Source organism: Hyperolius riggenbachi, chromosome 4 (assembly GCF_040937935.1).
Source record: "Hyperolius riggenbachi isolate aHypRig1 chromosome 4, aHypRig1.pri, whole genome shotgun sequence".
Lineage (NCBI taxonomy): Eukaryota > Metazoa > Chordata > Amphibia > Anura > Hyperoliidae > Hyperolius > Hyperolius riggenbachi.
Window position 1 is genome coordinate 204,482,839 of NC_090649.1, and position 24,687 is coordinate 204,507,525.

At 46.1% G+C, this 24,687-nt stretch overlaps 1 protein-coding gene across 1 annotated transcript in view; it reads left to right on the top strand.

Annotated features, from left to right (window-relative positions):
- The window catches only part of LOC137570632 (solute carrier family 12 member 9-like), a 366,074-nt gene that overhangs the window by 323,945 nt on the left and 17,442 nt on the right, over positions 1 to 24,687 (top strand). Inside the window, exons 11-12 of the mRNA XM_068279330.1 lie at positions 1,359 to 1,533; positions 21,880 to 22,026. Coding sequence (XP_068135431.1) covers positions 1,359 to 1,533; positions 21,880 to 22,026 — 322 coding nt within the window. The remainder of the gene's footprint in view (positions 1 to 1,358; positions 1,534 to 21,879; positions 22,027 to 24,687) is intronic.

A 24,687-nucleotide genomic window follows, 5' to 3' on the forward strand; every position in this document is an offset into this window, starting at 1 on the left:
TCCTATTCCATAGTGCTGTAAAGAGTAAAAAAACAAAACATTGGTGTTTAAAAATAAAGACATTAGTAAACTTAAAAATACGGACATTGGTGCATAATACCGAAGTGACAGTTAATATAATAGTCATAGTGACAATTGTACAGTGACACAGATAGGAGGGAACCCCGCCCTAGCGAGCTATTACTGGTGTCAGAGTTCTTTAAGGCTTGGGTCAGGTAGCAGTTGACACATTAGGGAAGCGCTGATTAAATTATCAGCACTTCAGTAGCCAGAATGACACTTAACAACGCTGACAACAGATGTAATATTCTAAATTTTATCTCTGCGTAAACTTTTTAATCCCAGAGCCGCTAGTCTTTCTGTTTAGAGTAAATGGCTATGATTGTGTTTCGGTTTCTCAAGCTTTAGAAAATTATTTTTCTACCTCTTTTCAGGATGATTATTTCAACAACTTCTTTTTACTAATATATTTTCAAATTTTAGTCAACCCCGGCTATATTCCGTCAAATTAATCTAGATATCAATTATTGATTTATTTATTTTCATATGGGTGATACCCATATGAAATTAAAATGAAAAACTAAAAAGTGGATTCTGTAGCCAGGCTTTCTTGATATTAGAGATTAAAAGCAACTTAAAACCCAAATAAACTATAAAACAAAAACAGACAACTGTTCAGTGCTGCTAATTTTTGTACTGTTGGTAATTTGGGGGAAGCAAAAGAGCCGTGGTTCTAATTCCAACATGAAAGCCTAGAGAGGGGAAGGGGCTGCACATGCGTACATTTTAAAAAGCTGCAATTAAATTTGGGTCGAATATAGGGTTAAAATCCTGTTGAATAACTGTAATTTTTCTGATATTCTTTTATACAATATAGCAAAATATCAGTAATTTTACCGATATTCTATAATCCACTAGAGTAGAATATCTGTAATTTTACCAATAGTCTACTACTTAATTCTAAAAGTAAAATATTAATAATCTCTACTGATATTTTACTATGCCTTAACCCTTTTGTCGCACATAACCCTCCTGCTTCATGCATAACAATAACCGACACCCCCAGGTGGCGCCTAACACTAATGACCAACCCCCCCCCCCCCCTTCCCGGTGGTGCCTAACACTAAAACTTCCATGCCTAACCTTAACCTGCCCGCCATTTCTAACTCTAGGTTGACTCCTAACCATGAAGCCACATACCCTGCAGAACTGGCTGGTAGTATATGCAGGGCAGAGCTGAACTAGTAAGCACTAACCCTCCTGTCTATTTTTATTTTATCATTTAGTTATACGAAAATGTTCAGGAATGACAAGTACCTTTTCACACCACAGCTTTTGTCTACAATTTCTTTTACCAGGTAAGGAAGTATCTCCTCATGCTGGATGTACGGAAGGATCACGTCAAGTTCTGGCGGCCACAGATTCTTTTGCTTGTCTCCAATCCAGAAAAACACAAAAACCTCATCACCTTTGCGAATGATCTGAAGAAAAGTGGACTTTTTGTGCTAGGTCATGTGAGACTCGAAGAGCTGGGTGAGTCTCAAAAATGTACACAGTAGGCATTTAAAGAGAAATGTTTTACTTTTTCATACTTAATTAGGTAGACTCAGATTTGTGAAAAATAAAGACTTAGTTTGGGAGCATATTTTGTGCCGAAGTATCATGTTATTGTTTAGACGTAGGAGGTAATGATAATCGAGGATGGAGCCTGGACTAGAGTTTGCACTGTGCAGATCTGCTAGTCTTCAGAAGTACTAGAACACAAGTACTCCTGAAGTCTTCACAAGGACTCCCTGAAAGCGCATTTGACCAGTTGGTCAAATAACTTCAACGGGGAAGAGGGGAGACAGCGGTGTACCAAGGGCACAGAGAAAGGACCAGAATGGCTCTATGAGATCCAGAGCTTTCCCTTTCCATAGGTCTAACTACCATATTTTTCGGACCATAAGATGCTCCTGACCATAAGACGCACCTAGGTTTAGAGGGCAAAAATCCAGAAAAATAAAATATACTATACTTGTTGCACCCATGCTGCAGGAGTGTCTTGTGGAGCCGTCTGCAGTGGAGGATTGCGAGCTGGGGCTGTCTCGATGAGGCAGAGGTCTTGCTGGCCTGGGTGCTCTAGCAGCATTGGCGGTCTGGGGGAGGCAGGAGATCAGGGCCCGTGTATTGCAGGGAGAGGAGAGGCAGGCAGCACCTGGGTGCTGTAGCAGCATTGGAGATTTGGCTGAGGCAGGAGATCAGGGCCCGTGTATTGCAGGGAGAGGAGAAGCAGCCAGGGAGTTGCAGCTGATGGAGGAGTCACGCTGGCTGTTGGGAGCTGACCGGCTGGCTGCTGATATGCTGCAGAGCCGTGATGTGAGAGGGAGAAGACAGGGCTCTAAACAAATAGCAACAGTGGGCAGATGGATACGGAGAAAGCACAAACCTCCGTAGTGCAGCATAAGCTACATGTCAGCCAGCATCTTCCGGCGTCTTCCAGCGTGCGTGTCTCCGAGTCCGCCGTTGCCAGGGAGAGGAAGTCGGAAGACATCGGCTGACACGTGGCTTATGCTGCACTACGGAGGTTTGTGCTTTCTACACATCCATCCACCCACTGCTGCTGTTTGCTTAGAGCCCTGTCTTCTCCCTCTCACATCACTCGGCTCTGCAGCATATTAGCAGCCTGCCGGGCAGCTCCCCGGGCCAGCGCGACTCCTCCATCAGTGCTGCTGTCCCCCCAATTGCCTCTCCTCTCCCTGCAATACGCAGGCCCTGATCTCCCGGCTCACCCAAACCTCCAATGCGGCTACAGAGCTCGCTGGTTGGCCTGACATTTGGACCATAAGACGCACTCACTTTTTGGCCCCACTATTGGGGGCCACAAAGTGTGTCTTATGGTCTGAAAAAAATAAGTTTTTTTTTTTAGGTGGCTTAAGTTTTACTTTAATAACACAGCTTAAAGAGTACAAAATTAGATACTTACCTAAAGAAAGGGAAGCCTCAGGATCCTATTGAGGCTTCCCTCCCTGCTCTGATGTCCCTCATCACTGAGCATGGCCGCACATAAGATTATTGGGGCCATCCAGCTCTTCTTCCTCCAGCGTGGCTGCACAATAGCTGATCCTGCCTGCCCGCACATGCGCAGTAAGCCGGAGCCACGGGCTCCGTGGTACTGCGCGGGCAGGCTCGTGCTTCTATTGCGCAGCCAGGCTTCTGGAGGAAGAGCTGCGTGGCCCCAATGCGGAGGGGGGCCGCGCTTAGGAATGGGGATCTTGAGATCAGAGAGGGAAGCTTCAATAGAATCCTGAGGCTTCCCTCTCCCTAAGGCAACTATCTGATGGATCACTTTAACCTTCCTGGTTGTATGGACGAGCTCAGCTCGTCCATTGCCGCCGAGGCTGATATCTCTGGCCCTGCTTGGCCGATTTACACCAAATAAAGTGCGCCACACGCAGCTAGCACTTTGCTAGCTGCGTGTGGTCTTCGATCGCCGCCGCTCAGCGGTGATCCGCCGCGTGCAGCAGCAGAAGAGGGCCCCCCCGCCAGAGCCCTGCGCTGCCTGGACCAAACACTTTCGGGCAGCGCAAAGGGCTGGATCGGAGGTGTCTGACGTCAGGACGTCGGCTGACGTCCATAACGTCATCCCGATCATTGCCATGGCGACGGGGTAAGCCTAACAAGAAATCCCGCACTTCACGGGATGTCTTGTTACTTGTGATCGCCAAAAGCAATCAGAAGGGCGCACCATGTGCGCCCTCTAGTGGGCTTTCATGCTGCTAACTTTCAGTTGGCAGCATGGAAAAAAAATGACGTGTAAAAAACCCTGCCGCCGCCACCCTGGCAATTTAAATAGAGTGCCAGGGTGGTTAAGACATGTGAAGGACCACTAAAGCAAGAATTTCAACATTCAAATGCTCAAAAATGACACTTTATTTTGTATCTGGCATTTCCTTACCTGTCAATACGGCTGCTCTCAGGGACAGGAATCCTTCTATTCACATGGTCTTTCCCAACTGACAAAATTTGTAACTATGATTTCTGTATACACAGATGCTACCCAGCTAATTACTGCTCTGGAGGGACATCATTGAGTATTTGCTCTCATAGTGTCAGCGGTTTTGCTGTAGTCGCCATAGGATGAGGACCCATGATAGGAGGCACTCTAGCTTTTCAGTATTTGTCAGAAGATAGTGCTGTTAGTGTTGTCGCATCACATATGGAAATATGTATTTTGCATCCCACTTCAGAACAAGATATTATCCATACACTCCTCTGACCCCAATCAATGTTCTATCTACATCATACAAAAGGCGTTTTCATTACCACATCCTGCTAATGCTTCAGAATGAGTTCATTAAGATGTGCAATTGAAAACATCACAGTTGCAAATATCTAAATTTACCTAAGGAAAAACAAAGCACTTAATGGAACAGAGCAGTGGAATGATGAAGGTAGCTGATAAGAGTTGGATCATTTTTATTCAGATTAAGACACGATACAGTTTAAACAGATTGTTACTTGAGCATTTGACCAATATGTACCTTTAATGGGGATTATCATGCTTGCTATAGAGGGGGCTTTAATGTGCTCTTTAGGTCACCAAAGGGGAATACACTGTAATCTGAGCTAACCACCTCATGGGTGGCATACCTTTATTTATTTTACCCTATATTTAAACAGGCCTAAAGCTACAATTCTAAATTCTTACGTCTTACTTGATTGTTTCATCTCCTTCTTCAGTGCAGTAGCAGTTTTTTTCTGGATTCAGTGGAAGCATGTTGAGGGATTTGCTAAGGCAAGGTATCCTGTGACGCCAGCTTCATCTATATACTTTTCTTTAGACTTCTGTTGTCATTTTCATTTCTAAACTGTTTCCTTTATCTCTATTTATGTTAGTTCTTCTGTCTCCTGCCTTCTTTTTTCCTCATCTTGTGATTGTTTGCCATATTGTGATTGCAGAGCCACTGCACATCACTGTCAGCTAAACAAGCTCCCCTAATGTATCCTGCCACCCTCCCATGCCACCTTTCTTCATCTACTAACCCCTCATTTGTCCTTTCTACACCCCCAACCTTTATTCATTTTAACTGTACCTCCTCTTCTGATCCTTACCCAACTCACATCTATCCTCCTGCCCTTCATGAAAAGCTCTACGCTATGTTACTATATTCTCTCTCTTCCAAACCAAATCTCAGCATAGGTGCAACACAATGGGCTTGATTCAGAAAAGGGTGCTAAGTGTTAGCAAGCCAGTGAAAAGCTACTTTACATGTGCTAACATGCTTTGCACGTGCTAAGTAGTTAGCACATGCAAACTACTTAGCACCGTAGTTAGCACATGTAAACTACTTTGCACCGTAGTTAGCACATGTAAACTACTTAGCACCCTAGTTTTTTTTAAAAAAAATCAGTGTTTATTCAACAATGAAAAGGAACATATGACAGAATATGCAGTGTAGCAGTGTGCCTCCTAACTTTTCCAACAGTAGCTTCAGCATCAATTATCACTGTGGAAGATGAGAGGTATTGTTAACAATAATATAATGATCGTCACATAATATATAGCAGTGGTTCCCAACCTTTTCCGGCCCGGGGAACACTTTATGACCATATTTTTCTCCGGGGAATGGCGGGGGGGGGGGGAGTTGGGGGGGTTTGGGGATGCGCGGGTGTCTGCGCGACCTAGTGGACAGTGCCGTGCTATGGGGGGGGGGGGGGGCTGGGGTGCGGCTGCATAGCTAGCATAGGTGCCCCAGTATAGGGAGTTTAGTTGCCCCAGTATGGTTAGTATAGTTACCCCAGTATAGTGCCCCAGTATAGCTAGTATAGTGCCCCAGTATAGCTAGTATAGTCCCAGTATGGATAGGTAGTGCCCCAGTATAGCCAGTAAAGTGCCCAGTATAGCTAGTATAGTGCCCAGTATAGCTAGTATAGTGCCCGCCCAGATAGCTAGCATAGTGCCCAGTATAGCTAGCATAGTGCCCAGTATAGCTAGCATAGTGCCCAGTATAGGTAGGTAGTGCCCAGTATAGGTAGGTAGTGCCCCAGTATAGTGCCCAGTATAGCTAGTATAGTTGCCACCAGTATAGCTAGTTTAGTTGCCCCAAGTGTAGGTAGTTTCGTTGCCCCCAGTATAGCTAGTTTAGTTGCCCCCAGTGTAGGTAGTTTCGTTGCCCCCAGTATAGCTAGTTTAGTTGCCCCCAGTATAGCTAGTTTAATTGCCCCCAGTATAGCTAGTACAGTTCCCCCCAGTATAGATGCCCAGGAGGGGGGAAGCAGCGCTAGAAGGAGGGGCAGTGGAGGCAGCAGGGGGGGGGGAAATATCCCCCCCTCCCTCACCTGGGACCCCTCCTTCTGCCTCTCTCCCCCTCCATTTAGCAGTGGCAAGTGCGGGCTCGGCGGCGAGGAGACATGCGCAGAATTACTCACCACTTCCACGTTCCAAGCGCCGGCAACGTCATTTTGTCACACATCTCCGCCTTCAATGCCGCCCACTGTGCTTCCGCTAATCAGGAAGCACAGTGGGCGGCATTGAAGGCGGAGATCTGACGACATGACGCTGCCGGCGCTTGGAACGCGGAAGTGGTGAGTAATTCTCCGCATGCCTCTCCGCCGCCGAGCCGCACTTGCCACCGCTAAATGGAGGGGGAGAAAGGCAGAAGGAGGGGTCCCAGGTGAGGGAGGGGGGGATATTTTCCCCCTCCCCACCGTTGCCTCCACTGCCCCTCCTTCTAGCGCTGCTTCCGCCCTCCTGCACCCTACAGTAGGTACAGGTCTGGCGAGAGGCCAGACCTGTACGGCACACCGGCACACCGGTTGAAAAACGCTGATATATAGAGCTCAGATTGAATTTAAATTTCCAAATATTCTATCTTTTACAAGATCATAATTAGCAAGACCAGGGGTATCTAACCATGGAGCTTAGCACCCTAGTTAGCACGGTGCTAAGTAGTAGTTTGCATGTCCTAACTACGGTGCTAAGTAGTTTGCATGTGCTAACTACGGTGCTAAGTTTGCATGTGCTAACTACGGTGCTAAGTACCGTAGTTTGTATGTGCTAACTACTTAGCACCCTAGTTAGCACGCCTAAAGCCTTTAGGCGTGCTAACTGGGTTAGCACCGTTTACTGAATCGAGCCCAATCTATCCCTTCATCTCCCATGTCTCCTTTCCTGGCCCTTGTATAACCACTCACTCATCTATAATTCCAGCCCTCATGACAACACTTTAGACTCTTCACAAACCCCTCATTTATTCTTCCACCTCCCATGTAACTTCTCCTGTCCTTCACTTTTGTACCCGTCCTTCATCTGTTCATCCACTCCAAACCCATATTACCTCTCTTTACCCTCACCTAGTCAATCCCATTACATCTTCCCTTCCACTCCTCACGCCACCTTTACTGACCCTTCATTTACCTAAAATGTCTCCTCTAAGGATGATTAATGAGATGGAAATATTTCCGAGTTCTTGCTGCATTATGTAAATTTTTATTCAAACATATGCAGCTTGAAAATGGAATAATCAAGTCTCATCAAGGTTTAAATTGTTTGGTCGGTCAATTTTCAAATAATTATATTTTTAAAATAATTATATTTTAATAATAAATATATTTGCATATAAATTTACATAATCCTGCATGAACTCGGAAATATTAATCTCATTGACCATCCCTAGTCTCCTCTCTTCACTCATAAATCCACCCAGCCATTATTTATCTTTCCAAACTGCCCTTTCCCCTCACTATGCTTTAACTTCTTACATTTCTAGCACCTCCCACCCCAATAACACCTTGGTCTATGACCCATCATACCCCCTTCTTCACTACTTTTTTTTTCTCATATTTTTAGGCATAGAGCAAGTAAAATAGGAATTCAGAATAAGTTTATTTATTTTATTTATTGTATTTATAAAGTGCCAACATATTACGCAGCGCTGTACATTAGTTAAGGTTACAGGCAATATTACAGGGTGACATACAGCAAGTTGTTTTAGATTAAAGTACTATAAAGTTCTATTTATATTATAAAGTTCTACATTAACCACTTCACCCCAAAGCGGTTTTTACCCTAACGGACAAGGCCGATTTTCACCTTTCAGTGCTCATCCCTTTTATTTGCCAATAGCTTTATCACTACTAATCACAGTGAAATGATCTATATCTTGTTTTTTTCACCAACAATTAGGCTTTTTGGGGTTGATATTTGTTTTCAGTAATTACTTTATTTTCTATACATTTTAAAAGGGAAAAACAAGAAAAAAATGAAAAAATATACTATTTCTCCAATTTCATCCCCTATAGTTTTAATATAAACACTGCTACTGTGCATAAAACCCACACATTTTATCTGCCTATTTGTTTTGGTTATCACAAAATTTTAATTATGTCCCTAGTACAAAGTATGGTGACAATATAGTATTTGGAAATAAAGGTGTGTTTTTTATTTGGAGGTTTTTTTTTCACTATATTCACATGGACATGCACAGGAATGCATGCGCAGGAGCATGCTCGTGCACGCGTGGGGATGTGCACGTGCACAGCAGCAGCTGCACTGTCTGACTTATAAAAACGTCCTGGAGCCATTAAGAGGCTCTAGCAGGACGTTTTTATTAGTCAGCTTGTCATTAAATGGTTAAATAACATAGTAGTAAGATTAAATAAAGCATGATACAACCTTTAATCTTATTTTTAGTACTTTTGTGCACACTAGTGCTTAGAACCTATTACAAACATGACATAAGAAATAGAAAAGTGGTGAAAAATCATCATATGAAAAAAATCATGTGCTGCGCTATATAAAACCACTGTACCTTAAATTATCAATTCCCTCTACATTTATGAAAGGTTGATAATTTTTGTGTGACATGAGTAAGCATGGTGGTGCAGTGGATAGCACTCATGCCTTTCAGTGCTGTGTTCCCAGTTTGGATCCCAGCCAAGGCACTATCTGCATGAAATTTGTATGTTACCCCATGTTTGCGTGGGTTTCCTACAGGCACTCTGGTTTCCTCCCACGTTCAAAAAACATGCTGATAAGTTAATTGGCTTCCCCCTAAAATTGGCCCTAGACTGCGATACATACATAGATATATGACTATAGTGACAAGATAATATACTCTGTACAGTGTTGCGGAAGATGTCGGTGCTAAATAAATACTAAACAATAAAAGCAACTGCAGATACTCAAAATGAGAATGAGCTCATGAGCTATTGACGTATAAAGAGAAATATTTATTTCCAAAGAAGGATAGAGATATTAATTCTGCCTAGTCAGGGGCGTCGCTAGCCCTATTTTGGGGGGGCACGTGCCCCCAATCTGTCCTGGGGTGCCACGGATCTCTTTGCGCCGCCACCCCCTCTGTCAGCGGCTCCCTCCAGCCGCTGCCGCCGCGTCACTCAGACCTCAGGATCAGGCGGCGAGCCGGCGACCAATCGTGCGGGCGCTAGGACCCAGCGCCCGCACTGATATGCGGAAGTGACATTACTTCCGCATATCGAGCGGGTGCGTACGGCGCCCTCTAGTACTGGTCCAGTCGCCGCTGATCATGAGGTCTGAATACACTGCCAGGTGAGGGGGGAGCGGCGGCGGCTAGAGGGGGGGCCTCCCTGTCACTCACTCACTACCTAAAGGGCCTCCCTGTCACTCACTCACTTCCTAAAGGGGCCTCCCTGTCACTCACTCACTTCCTAAAGGGGCTCCCTGTCACTCACTCACTTCCTAAAGGGGCCTCCCTGTCACTCACTCACTTCCTAAAGGGGCCTCCCTGTCACTCACTCACTTCCTAAAGGGGCTCCCTGTCACTCACTCACTACCTAAAGGGGCTCCCTGGCACTCACTCACTGCCTAAAGGAGCTCCCTGGCACTCACTCACTGCCTAAAGGGGCTCCTTGTCACTCACTCACTACCTAAAGGGGCCTCCCTGTCACTCACTCACTTCCTAAAGGGGCTCCCTGTCACTCACTCACTACCTAAAGGGACTCCCTGTCACTCACTCACTACCTAAAGGGGCTCCCTGTCACTCACTCACTGCCTAAAGGGGCTCCCTGGCACTCACTCACTGCCTAAAGGGGCTCCCTGTCACTCACTCACTGCCTAAAGGGGCCTCCCTGTCACTCACTCACTGCCTAAAGGGCCTCCCTGTCACTTACTCACTACCTAAAGGGCCTCCCTGTCACTCATTCACTACCTAAAGGGGCTCCCTGGCACTCACTCACTACCTAAAGGGCCTCCCTGGCACTCACTCACTGCCTAAAGGGGCTCCCTGTCACTCAATCACTGCCTAAGGGGCCTCCCTGTCACTCAATCACTACCTAAAGGGCCTCCCTGTCACTCAATCACTACCTAAAGGGCCTCCCTGTCACTCACCTACTACCTAAAGGGCCTCCCTGTCACTCACTCACTTCCTAATGGGGCTCCCTGTCACTCACTCACTACCTAAAGGGGCTCCCTGTCACTCACTCACTACCTAAAGGGCCTCCCTGGCACTCACTCACTGCCTAAAGGGCCTCCCTGTCACTCACTCACTTCCTAAAGGGCCTCCCTGTCACTCACTCACTACCTAAAGGGCCTCCCTGTCACTCATTCACTACCTAAAGGGGCTCCCTGGCACTCACTCACTACCTAAAGGGCCTCCCTGGCACTCACTCACTGCCTAAAGGGCCTCCCTGTCACTCAATCACTACCTAAAGGGCCTCCCTGTCACTCACCTACTACCTAAAGGGCCTCCCTGTCACTGATCTCTTTGCGCCGCCACCCCCTCTGTCAGCGGCTCCCTCCAGCCGCTGCCGCCGCGTCACTCAGACCTCAGGATCAGGCGGCGAGCCGGCGACCAATCGTGCGGGCGCTAGGACCCAGCGCCCGCACTGATATGCGGAAGTGACATTACTTCCGCATATCGAGCGGGTGCGTACGGCGCCCTCTAGTACTGGTCCAGTCGCCGCTGATCATGAGGTCTGAATACACTGCCAGGTGAGGGGGGAGCGGCGGCGGCTAGAGGGGGGGCCTCCCTGTCACTCACTCACTACCTAAAGGGCCTCCCTGTCACTCACTCACTTCCTAAAGGGGCCTCCCTGTCACTCACTCACTTCCTAAAGGGGCTCCCTGTCACTCACTCACTTCCTAAAGGGGCCTCCCTGTCACTCACTCACTTCCTAAAGGGGCCTCCCTGTCACTCACTCACTTCCTAAAGGGGCTCCCTGTCACTCACTCACTACCTAAAGGGGCTCCCTGGCACTCACTCACTGCCTAAAGGAGCTCCCTGGCACTCACTCACTGCCTAAAGGGGCTCCTTGTCACTCACTCACTACCTAAAGGGGCCTCCCTGTCACTCACTCACTTCCTAAAGGGGCTCCCTGTCACTCACTCACTACCTAAAGGGACTCCCTGTCACTCACTCACTACCTAAAGGGGCTCCCTGTCACTCACTCACTGCCTAAAGGGGCTCCCTGGCACTCACTCACTGCCTAAAGGGGCTCCCTGTCACTCACTCACTACCTAAAGGGCCTCCCTGTCACTCATTCACTACCTAAAGGGGCTCCCTGGCACTCACTCACTACCTAAAGGGCCTCCCTGGCACTCACTCACTGCCTAAAGGGGCTCCCTGTCACTCAATCACTGCCTAAGGGGCCTCCCTGTCACTCAATCACTACCTAAAGGGCCTCCCTGTCACTCAATCACTACCTAAAGGGCCTCCCTGTCACTCACCTACTACCTAAAGGGCCTCCCTGTCACTCACTCACTTCCTAATGGGGCTCCCTGTCACTCACTCACTACCTAAAGGGGCTCCCTGTCACTCACTCACTACCTAAAGGGCCTCCCTGGCACTCACTCACTGCCTAAAGGGCCTCCCTGTCACTCACTCACTTCCTAAAGGGCCTCCCTGTCACTCACTCACTACCTAAAGGGCCTCCCTGTCACTCATTCACTACCTAAAGGGGCTCCCTGGCACTCACTCACTACCTAAAGGGCCTCCCTGGCACTCACTCACTGCCTAAAGGGCCTCCCTGTCACTCAATCACTACCTAAAGGGCCTCCCTGTCACTCAATCACTACCTAAAGGGCCTCCCTGTCACTCACCTACTACCTAAAGGGCCTCCCTGTCACTCACTCACTTCCTAATGGGGCTCCCTGTCACTCACTCACTACCTAAAGGGGCTCCCTGTCACTCACTCACTACCTAAAGGGCCTCCCTGTCACTCACTCACTGCCTAAAGGGCCTCCCTGTCACTCACTCACTTCCTAAAGGGCCTCCCTGGCACTCACTCACTACCTAAAGGGCCTCCCTGGCACTCACTCACTACCTAAAGGGCCTTCCTGGCACTCACTCACTGCCTAAAGGGGCTCCCTGTCACTCACTCACTGACTAAAGGGCCTCCCTGTCACTCACTCACTACCTAAAGGGCCTCCCTGTCACTCACTCACTACCTAAAGGGCCTCCCTGTCACTCACTCACTACCTAAAGGGCCCCCCTGTCACTCACTCACTACCTAATGGGACTCCCTGTCACTTACTCACTACCTAAAGGGACTCCCTGTCACTCACTCATTGCCTAAAGGGACTCCCTGTCACTCACTCACTTCCTAATGGGGCTCCCTGTCACTCACTCATTACCTAAAGGGGCTCCCTGGCACTCACTCACTACCTAAAGGGGCTCCCTGGCACTCACTCACTGCCTAAAGGGGCTCCCTGGCACTCACTCACTACCTAAAGGGGCTCCCTGGCACTCACTCTCTACCTAAAGGGCCTCCCTGTCACTCACTCACTACCTAAAGGGGCTCCCTGGCACTCACTCACTGCCTAAAGGGGCTTCCTGGCTCTCACTCACTACCTAAAGGGACTCCCTGTCAGGGGCGTCACTAGCCCTATTTTGGGGGGGCAGGTGCCCCCAATCTGTCCTGGGGTGCCACGGATCTCTTTGTGCCGCCACCCCCCTTTAGCTTTTTAAAACAGAAAATAAAACTGGGAGCTTCTAAAAAATTGAATACATTTTTCAGGAGTAGGATGGATGAAATTGTTTATCTTCACAGTTTATTTTCAACTTAGATTTTCCATAATGTTCATGTATGAGTTAAAACGTTTGTACAGTATTTAGTTTAAATTGCTGTTGCCACTTTGCGATAGATAAGTGACTTTTGGGTTGCAGTTTGGGCACTCGGCCTCCAGAAGGTTCGCCACCACTGTCATAATCTAATGTCCCACCATTGCTAGGTTCATGTAAATTTGTCTCCACCCGTTACCACACCTATATTCTGGTCCATGGCCCACCCATTTTTCGGTGCGGCGCGATAAGCACGCCGCACAACGTGATCCTCATATTTTTGGCACGCTAGCTGCAGTGTGCTGAATTCTGCTGCCTACAGTATGTACAGTATACGCTGTTCTCTAGTGCCTGCACTGTGTGCTGATTTACCTCCAGTGTGTACAGTGTAAGGTGTTACTCTGCGCCTTTACTAATTGTAAACCAGCTACATTGTATGCTGATCCCTGCGCCTTTCAGTATGTACAGTATTAGCTGTAAAGCCTGGTACACACATACAATTTTGATTAGCCAATTTTAGCTCTGTTCATAAAATTCATTGTCTGTTGGCCCACTTACTGCACGGGGGTGGTAAAATTGGGGGTCAGTGATTGACCAATCAAAATTGTATGTGCGTATACATCTTTGATCTATGCCTATACTGATTGTAAATTATCTAAATAAAGGACAGGGGGCTCCATCCAATATTTCGATGGGTAGGCCCATTATCTGTAGCTTACACCGCTGCTGAGTTCATGTACATTTGGCCCCACCCATGGCCACGCCCACCCACCTCATGGCCATGCCCATTTTTTTACCGCAATACCTCCCCACCTGGTGCCCACAGGTGCCCCCGATCTCCAAGGACCCTAGGAACGCCCCTGCTGCCTATGCTATTATTAAAAAAAAAAAACCTCTAAAACTCTACTGCTTGAGAGTCCCTTATACAAGCTGGAAAGTCTTATAATCACTATAGGAATCAGTACTCAGCTTGTATAAGGGACTCTCAAGAAGTAGAGTTTTAAGGTAGCCATACACTGGTCGATTTGCCATTAGATCGACCAGCTGACAGATCCCTATCTGATCGAATCTGATCTGAGAGGGATCGTATGGCTGCCTTTACTGCAAACAGATTGTGAATCGGTTTCAGCCTGACCGATCACAATCTGTTGAGCTGCTCCTGCCGCCTCCCCCCCCCCGTATACATTACCTAAAGCTGGCTCCGGGTCCTTTTCTCCGCGCTGCACCCCGCACCACATCCCAGCGTACACTGTGTCACTCCGTGACCAGGAAGTTCAAATAAAGCGCTCTCTATCTGAACTTCCTGGTCACTGCAGTGACACAGGAAGTTAATGTAGGCTGGAAGCAGGAACAGAGCGGTGCAGCGCGGAGAAGATGCCTGGGAGCCAGCGTCAGGTAATGTATACCTGATCGGATTGGCCGCCGCTAGCGACGCGCTCCCTACCCGCGGGCGATCGACGGTATTTTTCCGCACGGCGCGATTGATGGACCGATCCGATTTCGGGAGGAAATCGGATCGGCGGGTGCGTTTAGCGCGAACGAGTGATCGAATCTGCAGTAGAAACGGCCGCAAATCGGGCCAGTGTATGGCCAGCTTTAGAGGTTTCTTTTAATAATATCATAGGCACTAGGCAGAATTAATATCTCTATCCTTCTTTAGAAAGAAATATTTCTCTTTATACTATAATAGCTCATGAGCTCATTCTCCAAGCAGTTTACTGTTAGTTGTTGAAAAGCGATTTGATTTCCTTTCAGCAGTCTGAGTATTTTGGATGGCATCAAATTCAGTTTTGGCCTCTTATGTTTAACAGTTTTGTCTGCATGCCTGTGGGACAGTCACAGGAGTGGGACTGAAAGACTGAAACTGTAAAATTGATCGGCAGGGCCTTCTTCTTCTGAGTCATAATTTGTACTTAAGTATGTAGGTTTGTTATATGTACCTTTTATTATTTACCTTAATGAACAATGTTGAGTAGTATGATGGCGCTATATAACAACCATATGCAATTATATTATTATTTTTATTGTTAGTCTTTGTTTTGCTACTAACCTTGTGAGACGTGACAAGGACATTAACTTCTAGTCCAACAATTCCTTTAGAGCAAACCCTACACTGAAGTTAGACTTGGAGCACACTTATCAGAATCATGTGTGTTTTGCTGCATGCAACAAATGCTCACCACCACTCTGGCCATTGATTTCTATGGCCTGCTTGTGAATTACATGTCATTTGCATTCGTTTCTGTTTTGCATTTGCATTTTTGTGCAACATTTTAAAATCAGGCCTCTGCTTTTTCCCGTAAGACGCATTCATTTGTGATAGCTATGCACTTCACCACAATCTGAAAAATTGCACCTTTTCAGAAAATTGTGGGCGGGAAATGTGATTGCAAACATGAATGCAGAGGGAAGAAATATCCTAAAAATGCCTTAAAGGGAACCAGAGATGGAAAATTAAAAAAGATTATATACATACCTTGGGTTTCCTCCAGCCCCATCAGCATGGATCGCTCCCACGCCGCCGTCCTCTGCTGCCTCTATCGCCGGTAAGGGGTCCCGTCTCTTCCGCCGGACGCGGCCAGTTGTATGCATCCACAGGGACTCCCTCCGTCTCGCCAGCGCCTGCTTTACGCATGCACCTGTGCAGTACGGAGGGAGTCGACTGGCTCTGACTGGCCGAAGTGACGGGACCCGGCACCGACGATAAAGGCAGCAGAGGATGGCGGCGTGGGAGCGATCCATGCTGATGGGGCTGGAGGAAGCCCCAGGTATGCATAAATCTATTAGGTTGTTCGTCTTTGGTTCTCTTTAAGCACAAAATTGAATTACGCAAGTTCTCAGACTACAGTGGAGGAAATAATTATTTGACCCCTCACTGATGTTGTAAGTTTGTCCAATGACAAAGAAATGAAAAGTCTCAGAACAGTATCATTTCAATGGTAGGTTTATTTTAACAGTGGCAGATAGCACATCAAAAGGAAAATCGAAAAAAATAACCTTAAATAAAAGATAGCAACTGATTTGCATTTCATTGAGTGAAATAAGTTTTTGAACCCCTACCAACCATTAAGAGTTCTGGCTCCCACAGAGTGGTTAGACACTTCTACTCAATTAGTCACCCTCATTAAGGACACATGTCTTAACTAGTCACCTGTATAAAAGACACCTGTCCACAGAATCAATCAATCAAGCAGACTCCAAACTCTCCAACATGGGAAAGACCAAAGAGCTGTCCAAGGATGTCAGAGACAAAATTGTAGACCTGCACAAGGCTGGAATGGGCTACAAAACCATTAGCAAGAAGCTGGGAGAGAAGGTGACAACTGTTGGTGCGATTGTTCGAAAATGGAAGGAGCACAAAATGACCATCAATTGACCTCGCTCTGGGGCTCTACGCAAGATCTCACCTCGTGGGGTGTCAATGGTTTTTAGAAAGGTGAAAAAGCATCCTAGAACTACACAGGAGGCGTTAGTGAATGACCTCAATTTAGCAGGGACCACAGTCACCAAGAAAACCATTGGAAATACATTACACCGCAATGGATTAAAATCCTGCAGGGCTCGCAAGGTCCCCCTGCTCAAGAAGGCACATGTGCAGGCCCGTCTGAAGTTTGCCAATGAACACCTGAATGATTCTGTGAGTGACTGGGAGAAGGTGCTGTGGTCTGATGAGACCAAAATAGAGCTCTTTGGCATTAACTCAACTCGCTGTGTTTGGAGGAAGAAAAATGCTGCCTATGACCCCCAAAACACCGTCCCCACCGTCAAGCATGGGGGTGGAAACATTTTGCTTTGGGGGTGTTTTTCTGCTAAGGGCACAGGACAACTTAATCACAATAACGGGAAAATGGACGGAGCCATGTATCGTGAAATCCTGAACGACAACCTCCTTCCCTCTGCCAGGAAACTGAAAATGGGTCGTGGATGGGTGTTCCAGCACGACAATGACCCAAAACATACAGCAAAGGCAACAAAGGAGTGGCTCAAGAAGAAGCACATTAAGGTCATGGAGTGGCCTAGTCAGTCTCCGGACCTTAATCCAATAGAAAACCTATGGAGGGAGCTCAAGCTCAGAGTTGCACAAAGACAGCCTCGAAACCTTAGGGATATAGAGATGATCTGCAAAGAGGAGTGGACCAACATTCCTCCTAAAATGTGTGCAAACTTGGTCATCAATTACAAGAAACGTTTGACCTCTGTGCTTGCAAACAAGGGTTTTTCCACTAAGTATTAAGTCTTTTATTGTTAGAGGGTTCAAAAACGTATTTCACTCAATGAAATGCAAATCAGTTGCTATCTTTTATTTAAGGTTATTTTTTCGATTTTCCTTTTGATGTGCTATCTGCCACTGTTAAAATAAACCTACCATTGAAATGATACTGTTCTGAGACTTTTCATTTCTTTGTCATTGGACAAACTTACAAAATCAGTGAGGGGTCAAATAATTATTTCCTCCACTGTATGTTTATTAGTGTAAATTTTAAGTATTATCCTTGCAACTAAATTTTCCACATTCACAACCACATTCTTGCCAGCAGCTGTGCTCCTGTTTATACACAATTTTAGACCTCTTATTAATTGGCTGGGTTCATCTTAGCACACTTACAGTCAATCACCACCTGCTGTATTTCCTGTGAAATACAACCCAGGATATGGCTATACTTTATATTGTGTTCCATTTATGGCTACCACATATGGAGTGGCCATGCCCCTCTGTAATGTTCCAGTGAAGTGCTAGATAGGCACAGAAAATCCCACCAAAAATGTCACAGGTGGGAGAGACATGCTGATCATCTCCATGCCATAGGCTAGTATTTCATCACGCACACTAAGGGGAGTAGCTAAATAAACCCTGGCTAAGAATGGAAGAAACACCAACTATGACAGGGACATGTTTACAACAATAAAGGAAATGGAGGATAGATTAATAGCTATATGCTGTCTTGACAGGACGTGCTGGGTCATCATAAACACAACTACTATAACACCTGGATTTTGGGTGCATATTAATTCAGCGCCGCTCAGTTCGGCGCGGTGAGAGCCGAATGACGGCTCTCACCGATGCTGCTAAACTCTGAGGCGGCGTTAAATACTATTCCCCCTCCAAGTTGTCGCAACTCGGAGGGAGATGTAATTCGGGGTCTAGCAAGAACCCCAAATTACCAGTACACGCCCCGCGCAGCATAGCATTGCTGCCTGGGGCACCCATTTTCGGCACTCGGCTCTCAGAGCCTCGCTCGGAAATCAGCTGATTCGCCTGGGTTTTATTTTATAGTTCAGTTCTAGTTAGTGAGTATTTAATAGTATGTTGCATTGCATGTGATATGTTGCATATGTCTCTGTGCCAAAGCACAGCATGACAATAAAACTTCTATCAGTTACATTGCAGTGCATAACATGCCTATAGTATTGTTGCTTTACAACCAAATAAGATTCTGTTTCTAAAAAACTGCACCTACAAACACCAGCTGAATACAGGAAACAGAAGCAACAGAACATCTGCAGGCACCTTGTAGTGTTTACCTTTCCAGAACATTTAAACTGGACATTAGCCATTTCTGACAGTGGGAATTAAAAGATATTCAGATTTCTCATGTTGCTATAGCGACCTTTTAAGTTTCTTGCAGATCTGAGGTTAATAAGCATTGTAATTTGAAAGGCACATTAAAGGGGTGGATTTATATTTCATAAAGTGCTTTTCATTTTGCAATCACATTCAGGATGCCATTAAGCGTTGTTCACACTTTAAGCAAGCATTACCTTTCAGGCTTAATAGGGAGCAATCACAAGACCCCTCTCAATGAACAGGTGGTATCACGGGGCACAGCCACTTCAAGTAGTGCTGCTTTATTATATAAATAGCTATATGTGTCATAGTTACTGGATCAGATTCCTTTCCTACAGCTGATACAGTAATCCAGTCTTTTTATGGGCACCTTTCCTGTCCCTTTGTAATTAAGACTGTGCACTTGTCCAATTTTCTCCAATTTTGACTCCTTGCTGTGTCTCTGCCTTGCTCACATTTGCTACTTATTCGTTACTTACTTGGGTGTTTTATTTTTATTTACTTCCAAGATGCCCAGTTGCTCCAGTGAGCAATTAGGCAGTGGTCCTGGATTATAATATCATTTTAGGGCTGTGTGGTATTCATTAGCCACTCTGCAGTACAGTCACATTATAGTACTGTATCCATCAATAAGTCAACTTTCCAATTGCAGTTTGGGCAGTTTAATAAAGGGTGCCTAAAGCCATGGAGAAATAGTATAAGGCACTTCTGATTAGCCTTATTGCTTTTCCCAATGTCTTCCCCATGACATATCTTTGTTTTCCCTGGAGTGAGCAAATGTGACAAGCTCAGAAGATGCCATGTTCTGATTACTGTTGCTATCAGCCTGCACTCCAGTGGGAGAGATGGGGCAATGTCAGGTGGGTAGAAGGAAGTGGCGGAGAGCAGATTCATGTGATGGAGGGCAGGACCAGCATAACACTTCAGATTGTCCACTCTTCATGCTTTATGACATGTGAGCAACTGTAAGAACCCAATTCTGCTAATAGAAAATAACAGGCAGAGGAAGTCTCAAAGCAAACCTGTGACCTTGTGCATGGAGGAAGAAGCCATGTTGTGGGCCATCTTGTACCTGTGCAGACTGGCCTCGCTCGTATGCGGATGGGAGTGCGGCCATGCAAACCTATTCGGCAAGAATTTGCTTTGTAAAAGGGCACCTAAACTGACTCACGACATGATATAAATGTGTATATAGTCCCAAGCCTACATAGAACTGGGCTGTGTTCCTTTTTTTTCACTGTAAGGGCTGTACAGACACTTCCTTTGCAGTCTGACTTTTGCATGGCAGAGAAACACTTACATTTAGGGAACAGATAAAAAGGTCAATAATTCTAGACTGGAACTGTAAAACCTAAAGATGCTGTCATTTAGCTGAGACAGTAAAAACTTCAAACTTAGATTTTTAGCTTTTAAACACAAAATGGTATTCCTTGAAAGTCCTATTTAGGATTTGGACTATAGATACATTTGTTTATCACATCAGTTTATTTTCACTTCAGCTTTGCTTTACATTTTTGGATTCAATTAAATAAGCACTTGGTAAGTAGCCTTTACCAGCCATGTCCTGTAGCAGTGGCCTCTGAAGGTACAGACACCAGCCTTTTACACAAGCTTCTGTCTGTGCCCTAGTCCCTTGTACTCTGAACAGAATGATAACTGAAGCAACAGCCCCTGTCGGGGAGCGTCAGGTCATATAGACAAAATTCCAACGCAGGATTACAAGGTACAAAAGCCATACCGGAGGTGAAGAGCATTTGGTTACTACTTACTAAGCTACAGAATGATGTATTCAGATCTCTGCTTGGTGCTGCACTTCAAATCCACTCCACAGTTGTACAGATTAATTGTACATTGGTACATAGATATGTAAAGAAAGAGAGAACCGAGAGCCCAATATGGTGTAGTAGGTACTGGGAAATGGGTATTAAGAAAAGAGTACAAACAATATACTCACACACCAGGGTTACCTCCAGGCAACCACTGTATAAGCAGGTGAGGAGATTATCCTGTCCTCACTCAGGGTTAAGAAGTCGCTTTCTGTAGACAGGAAAAAGAAAGGGGTACCCTTCTCCACCAGGGGTGGATATTAACCTCCTTGCCGGTTTTCCCGACCTGAGCTCGGGGTAGAAAAAACAAGCTATTAGCGGTGATCCCGAGCTCAGGTCGGGGTAGGCATTGCAGAGCCTTACTTGTGGTTGTGGAGTCCCGCGCGCAATCTCGCTGCACAGCGGGACTCCAGCCTCTCTTCCCGGCAGTGTGGGGTCTTTCCCTGGCCGCCGGGATCCCCCATGTCCCCCGCTATTCTTCCGGGGACCCGGCAGCCAGTTGGAGCAGCGCAGCCGTGGTGGTGGCAGCAGAGCGGTGGTGGCAGCGTGACGTCATCGGGGGCGGGGCTAATATTGAAAACGAACTTCTCTATATTAGAGAAATATAGAAAAGTTCGTTTATATGTATATTAGCGCCATCTTGTGGGCAAAGAGAAAACTGCAGCACAGGAGCCCAGGAAGGTACATTTTTTTTATTTTGCTGCAGATCTCCCTGCCAGAATGATTTTTTTTTCAGGTTTTAGGGTCTGAAAGAGTGGAAAAAAATTGCACCGCTTTTAGACCCTAAAATCTGGAAAGAATCAGACCGCCAAGGAGGTTAAGTATAGCGTAATGAAGAATAGGGGTGCCAAAAGGATAAAAGCAGATATTAAAACGTTTAAAAGTGCTAAGAAGCCAGTGGTGGAGTTACCTCCTACAAGCAGACACAACAAGCTGTGTATTCAAAAATAAAGTAGATTTATTGGTACATTCCAGTGGGGTATTTGCAACGCGTTTCACAGGCCTAAACCCGCTTCCTCAGGCAATAGTCAATAGGAGCACACTACAGCAATACGTCCGGGTAACACCTGGCGCCTCATTGCAGTGAGGCGCCAGATGTTACCTGGACGTATTGCTGTAGTGTGCTCCTATTGACTATTGCCTGAGGAAGCGGGTTTAGGCATGCGAAACGCGTTGCAAATACCCCCTGGAGTGTACCAATAAATCTACTTTATTTTTGAATACACAGCTTGTTGTGTCTGCTTGTAGGAGGTAAGTCCACCACTGCCTCCTAAGCACTTTTAAACGTTTTAATATCTGCTTTTATCCTTTTGGCGCCTCTGTTCTCCATTACGCTATATTTGTACATAGAGTACATTTTTCCATCAACATTTATAAAGTACTTTTATCCTAATGCTCTCAAAGTGTAGATTATTGTCTGTCAGCAAGATCTCTGTATGTTAATGATTTCTGTCTTTTGCCTTTGTAGATGTTTTGCCATCTGACCCTTTGCAGTCACGGACAGACTCCTGGCTTCAGCTTGTTGATGAACTCAACATCAAGGCTTTCGTCAATTTAACACTGTCAGACTCTGTTAGATATGGAGCCCAGCAATTGCTCTTTATCTCGGGACTAGGTAAGAGTCTATATTGCAAATGGCAGTCACTCTCTTTCATCACTTTAAAAGTCAATTTTCCACTGTTTTTTCACCAATTTAAAGTAAGATCTGAACTACGTAATCTACATTCACCACATACTTTAGATGGGTCTATCATTTCACTAATGTCAGCCAGTGACCAGATTTTCATTGATAAAAAATTACTAACTAAATCATCTTTTTGCATTCTGAGGAAGAGGCCCTGTCTCTTATCAATAATATATAAACTCGCTTTTAAACTCTATAATTAACAATACATGATACTCACTTTTTTAGCTTTATGATGAAAATGCCCACAAAATATATACATTATCAAATAGATGTCATTGAATATATTAGGCCCTGTTACATGGGGATTTAGTCAAGGCAAATAAATCGCAGTAACTGCAGCTAGACTTCAATGGTGCTGCCAGTCATAGAGCTTAGTAGCTAGCACTAGCATTTAGCCATATCAGACACTATTCGCTGGGAGTAGTTGCTAGTGACCATGGGAGTGATTCACTATTGTGTGGTACAATTGATTTGTGTAGACCAAGGCTTTTCAACCTGTGGTACACGTACCACCGGTGGTACTTTGCTGTTGGCCAGGTGGTACACACCAGGTTTGCCTGCCACTTTATTGCCCGCATGCCACTTTTCCTGGTCCTGTCCTGCCTCCACAAAGTTTGGCTCCTCGCTCCTTGCTGTGCTGCTCTGCAGCATACTTCAGACCTCAGATCAGTGGGGAAGAGACAGCCAGGCAAATAGTGCACAGTGATGGGGCAGATACAGAAATGGACATCACTGCTCACTTCCTGTATTTGAAGTATACGCGCCATCACCATGCACCGTTTGCCTGACTGTCCCTTCTCTGCGGCTGGCTTACCGATGATCTGAGGTGTGAACTATTCCACAGGGCAGCACAGCAAGGAGTGAGCAAAGGGGGAAGCCAAACTTTGTGGTGAGTCACTGCCCAGCTCTCAGCTCTCTGATGGTGAGACTAGGCTACCTATAATTATGCAGGGGGGGGGGGGGGGGCGAGCACTGTAATAACAGTGCAGGAGATTTGGGCGCAGCCGGCGCCATCATTGGCCAAAATAGGAATTACAGCTATAGCGGCGCACAGTCAGTAACTTCTGCGCCATCAGAAGACGGAGCTGAAGTTGCTTTTAAAACACTGCAATTCTGCTGCCAGCAATAGCCGTATACCAGCTGTATTATGCGCCCAAGTCTCCCGGCGGCCAGTTCATATGTATGCGGGGGAGGGGAAAGAGAGGAACTTGCAAGGCTACCTAGATTGGCAATCTATCTACAGATTGCCAATACTGACAATATGTAGGCTTGCAATCTAATTGTAGTCGTTTTCCCCACCAATGCCCCCTACTTTTCCCCTCCCATATGCCCTCTCATTTTCTTAAAGTATACCTGTAAGAAAAAAGTGCCCTGGGGGGTACTTACCTCAGGGAAGGGGAGGCCTTTGTATCCTAAAGAGGTTTCCCCCTTCCTCCACAGTAGAAGGGATCCAGCTCTGGGAGCCCCAAAGTTCTCCTTGTCGGTGTGTGCGCATGCGCAGTAGTATTTGTTTTCCTTGACTGCAGTGCTTCAGTTTAGGTCTTCTTTAAAGAGGTTCTGTGGGATTCTAAAAATCAATCAAACAAGCTGACACTTATCTGGGGCTTCTATCGGCCCCCTGCAGCTGTAATGTCCCGTGCCGTCCTCCTACGATGCTCCGTTTCCTGCCGTCGGTACCGGTTTAATATTCGTCTAAACAGACGAATAATGCTAGCTCCTGCTCGCGTCATCGGGAGCTTACTGCACAGCCGCAGTGTAATAACTCGTGTGATTACACTGGGACTGGCGGCGGGGAACAGAGCATCGGAAGAGGACGGCGTGGGACATTACCGCTGCAGGGGGCCGATAGAAGCCCCAGGTAAGTGTCAGCTTGTTTGATTCTTAGGATGCAAAAGAACTCCTTTTAAAGGGAACCAGAGATGAACGATTCACACAAAATAAACATATCAGTTAATAGCTTGTAAAGAATAAATGCTCTACCCGATAATTTCGCCACTCTGGTGTGCCTTTTTGAGTGCTTTTTATCCATTATTGCTCCAGGAAATATCCAATATGGCCGCCGGCTCATATTCCTTCTGCTTCCAGGTTATGAGGTGTTCTGGATGTGCTGTCTAGGCTATATGAGACTATAGACAAGCAGGGCTGCTGTAAGCTTTCATCTGTGTGCTTTCAACTTCATATTCTGGTATGCTTTGTGGCTGCCTGTAGGAAGTGTCTCTCATAATAATAAAACTGCATACACTCGATAATAATGACAGGCTGCACAGACAGAGCACACAGATCACACAGCCACACTTGTCTGTTAGACAGAGATTTTTCCTGCAGCAGCAGCCCCTTCCATGTCATCACAGCTCTCAGTATGTAAAGCATGAAATTTGAGCCAGGAGGGGGAAGGCTTGGGCTTGAAAAGACTTCACAGAAGAGTGACTCTGCTATAATGATTCCAGGTCAAACCTCGACTGAATAGTCGGTGGATTCTTATCACAGTTGATAACAGATAGATTAGACTGAGAAGAATAAAACTAAAAGCAGGGTAGGTGTTTACTGTCATGTTCCCACTGATAAATGTAATAAAATACATGAGGGTGC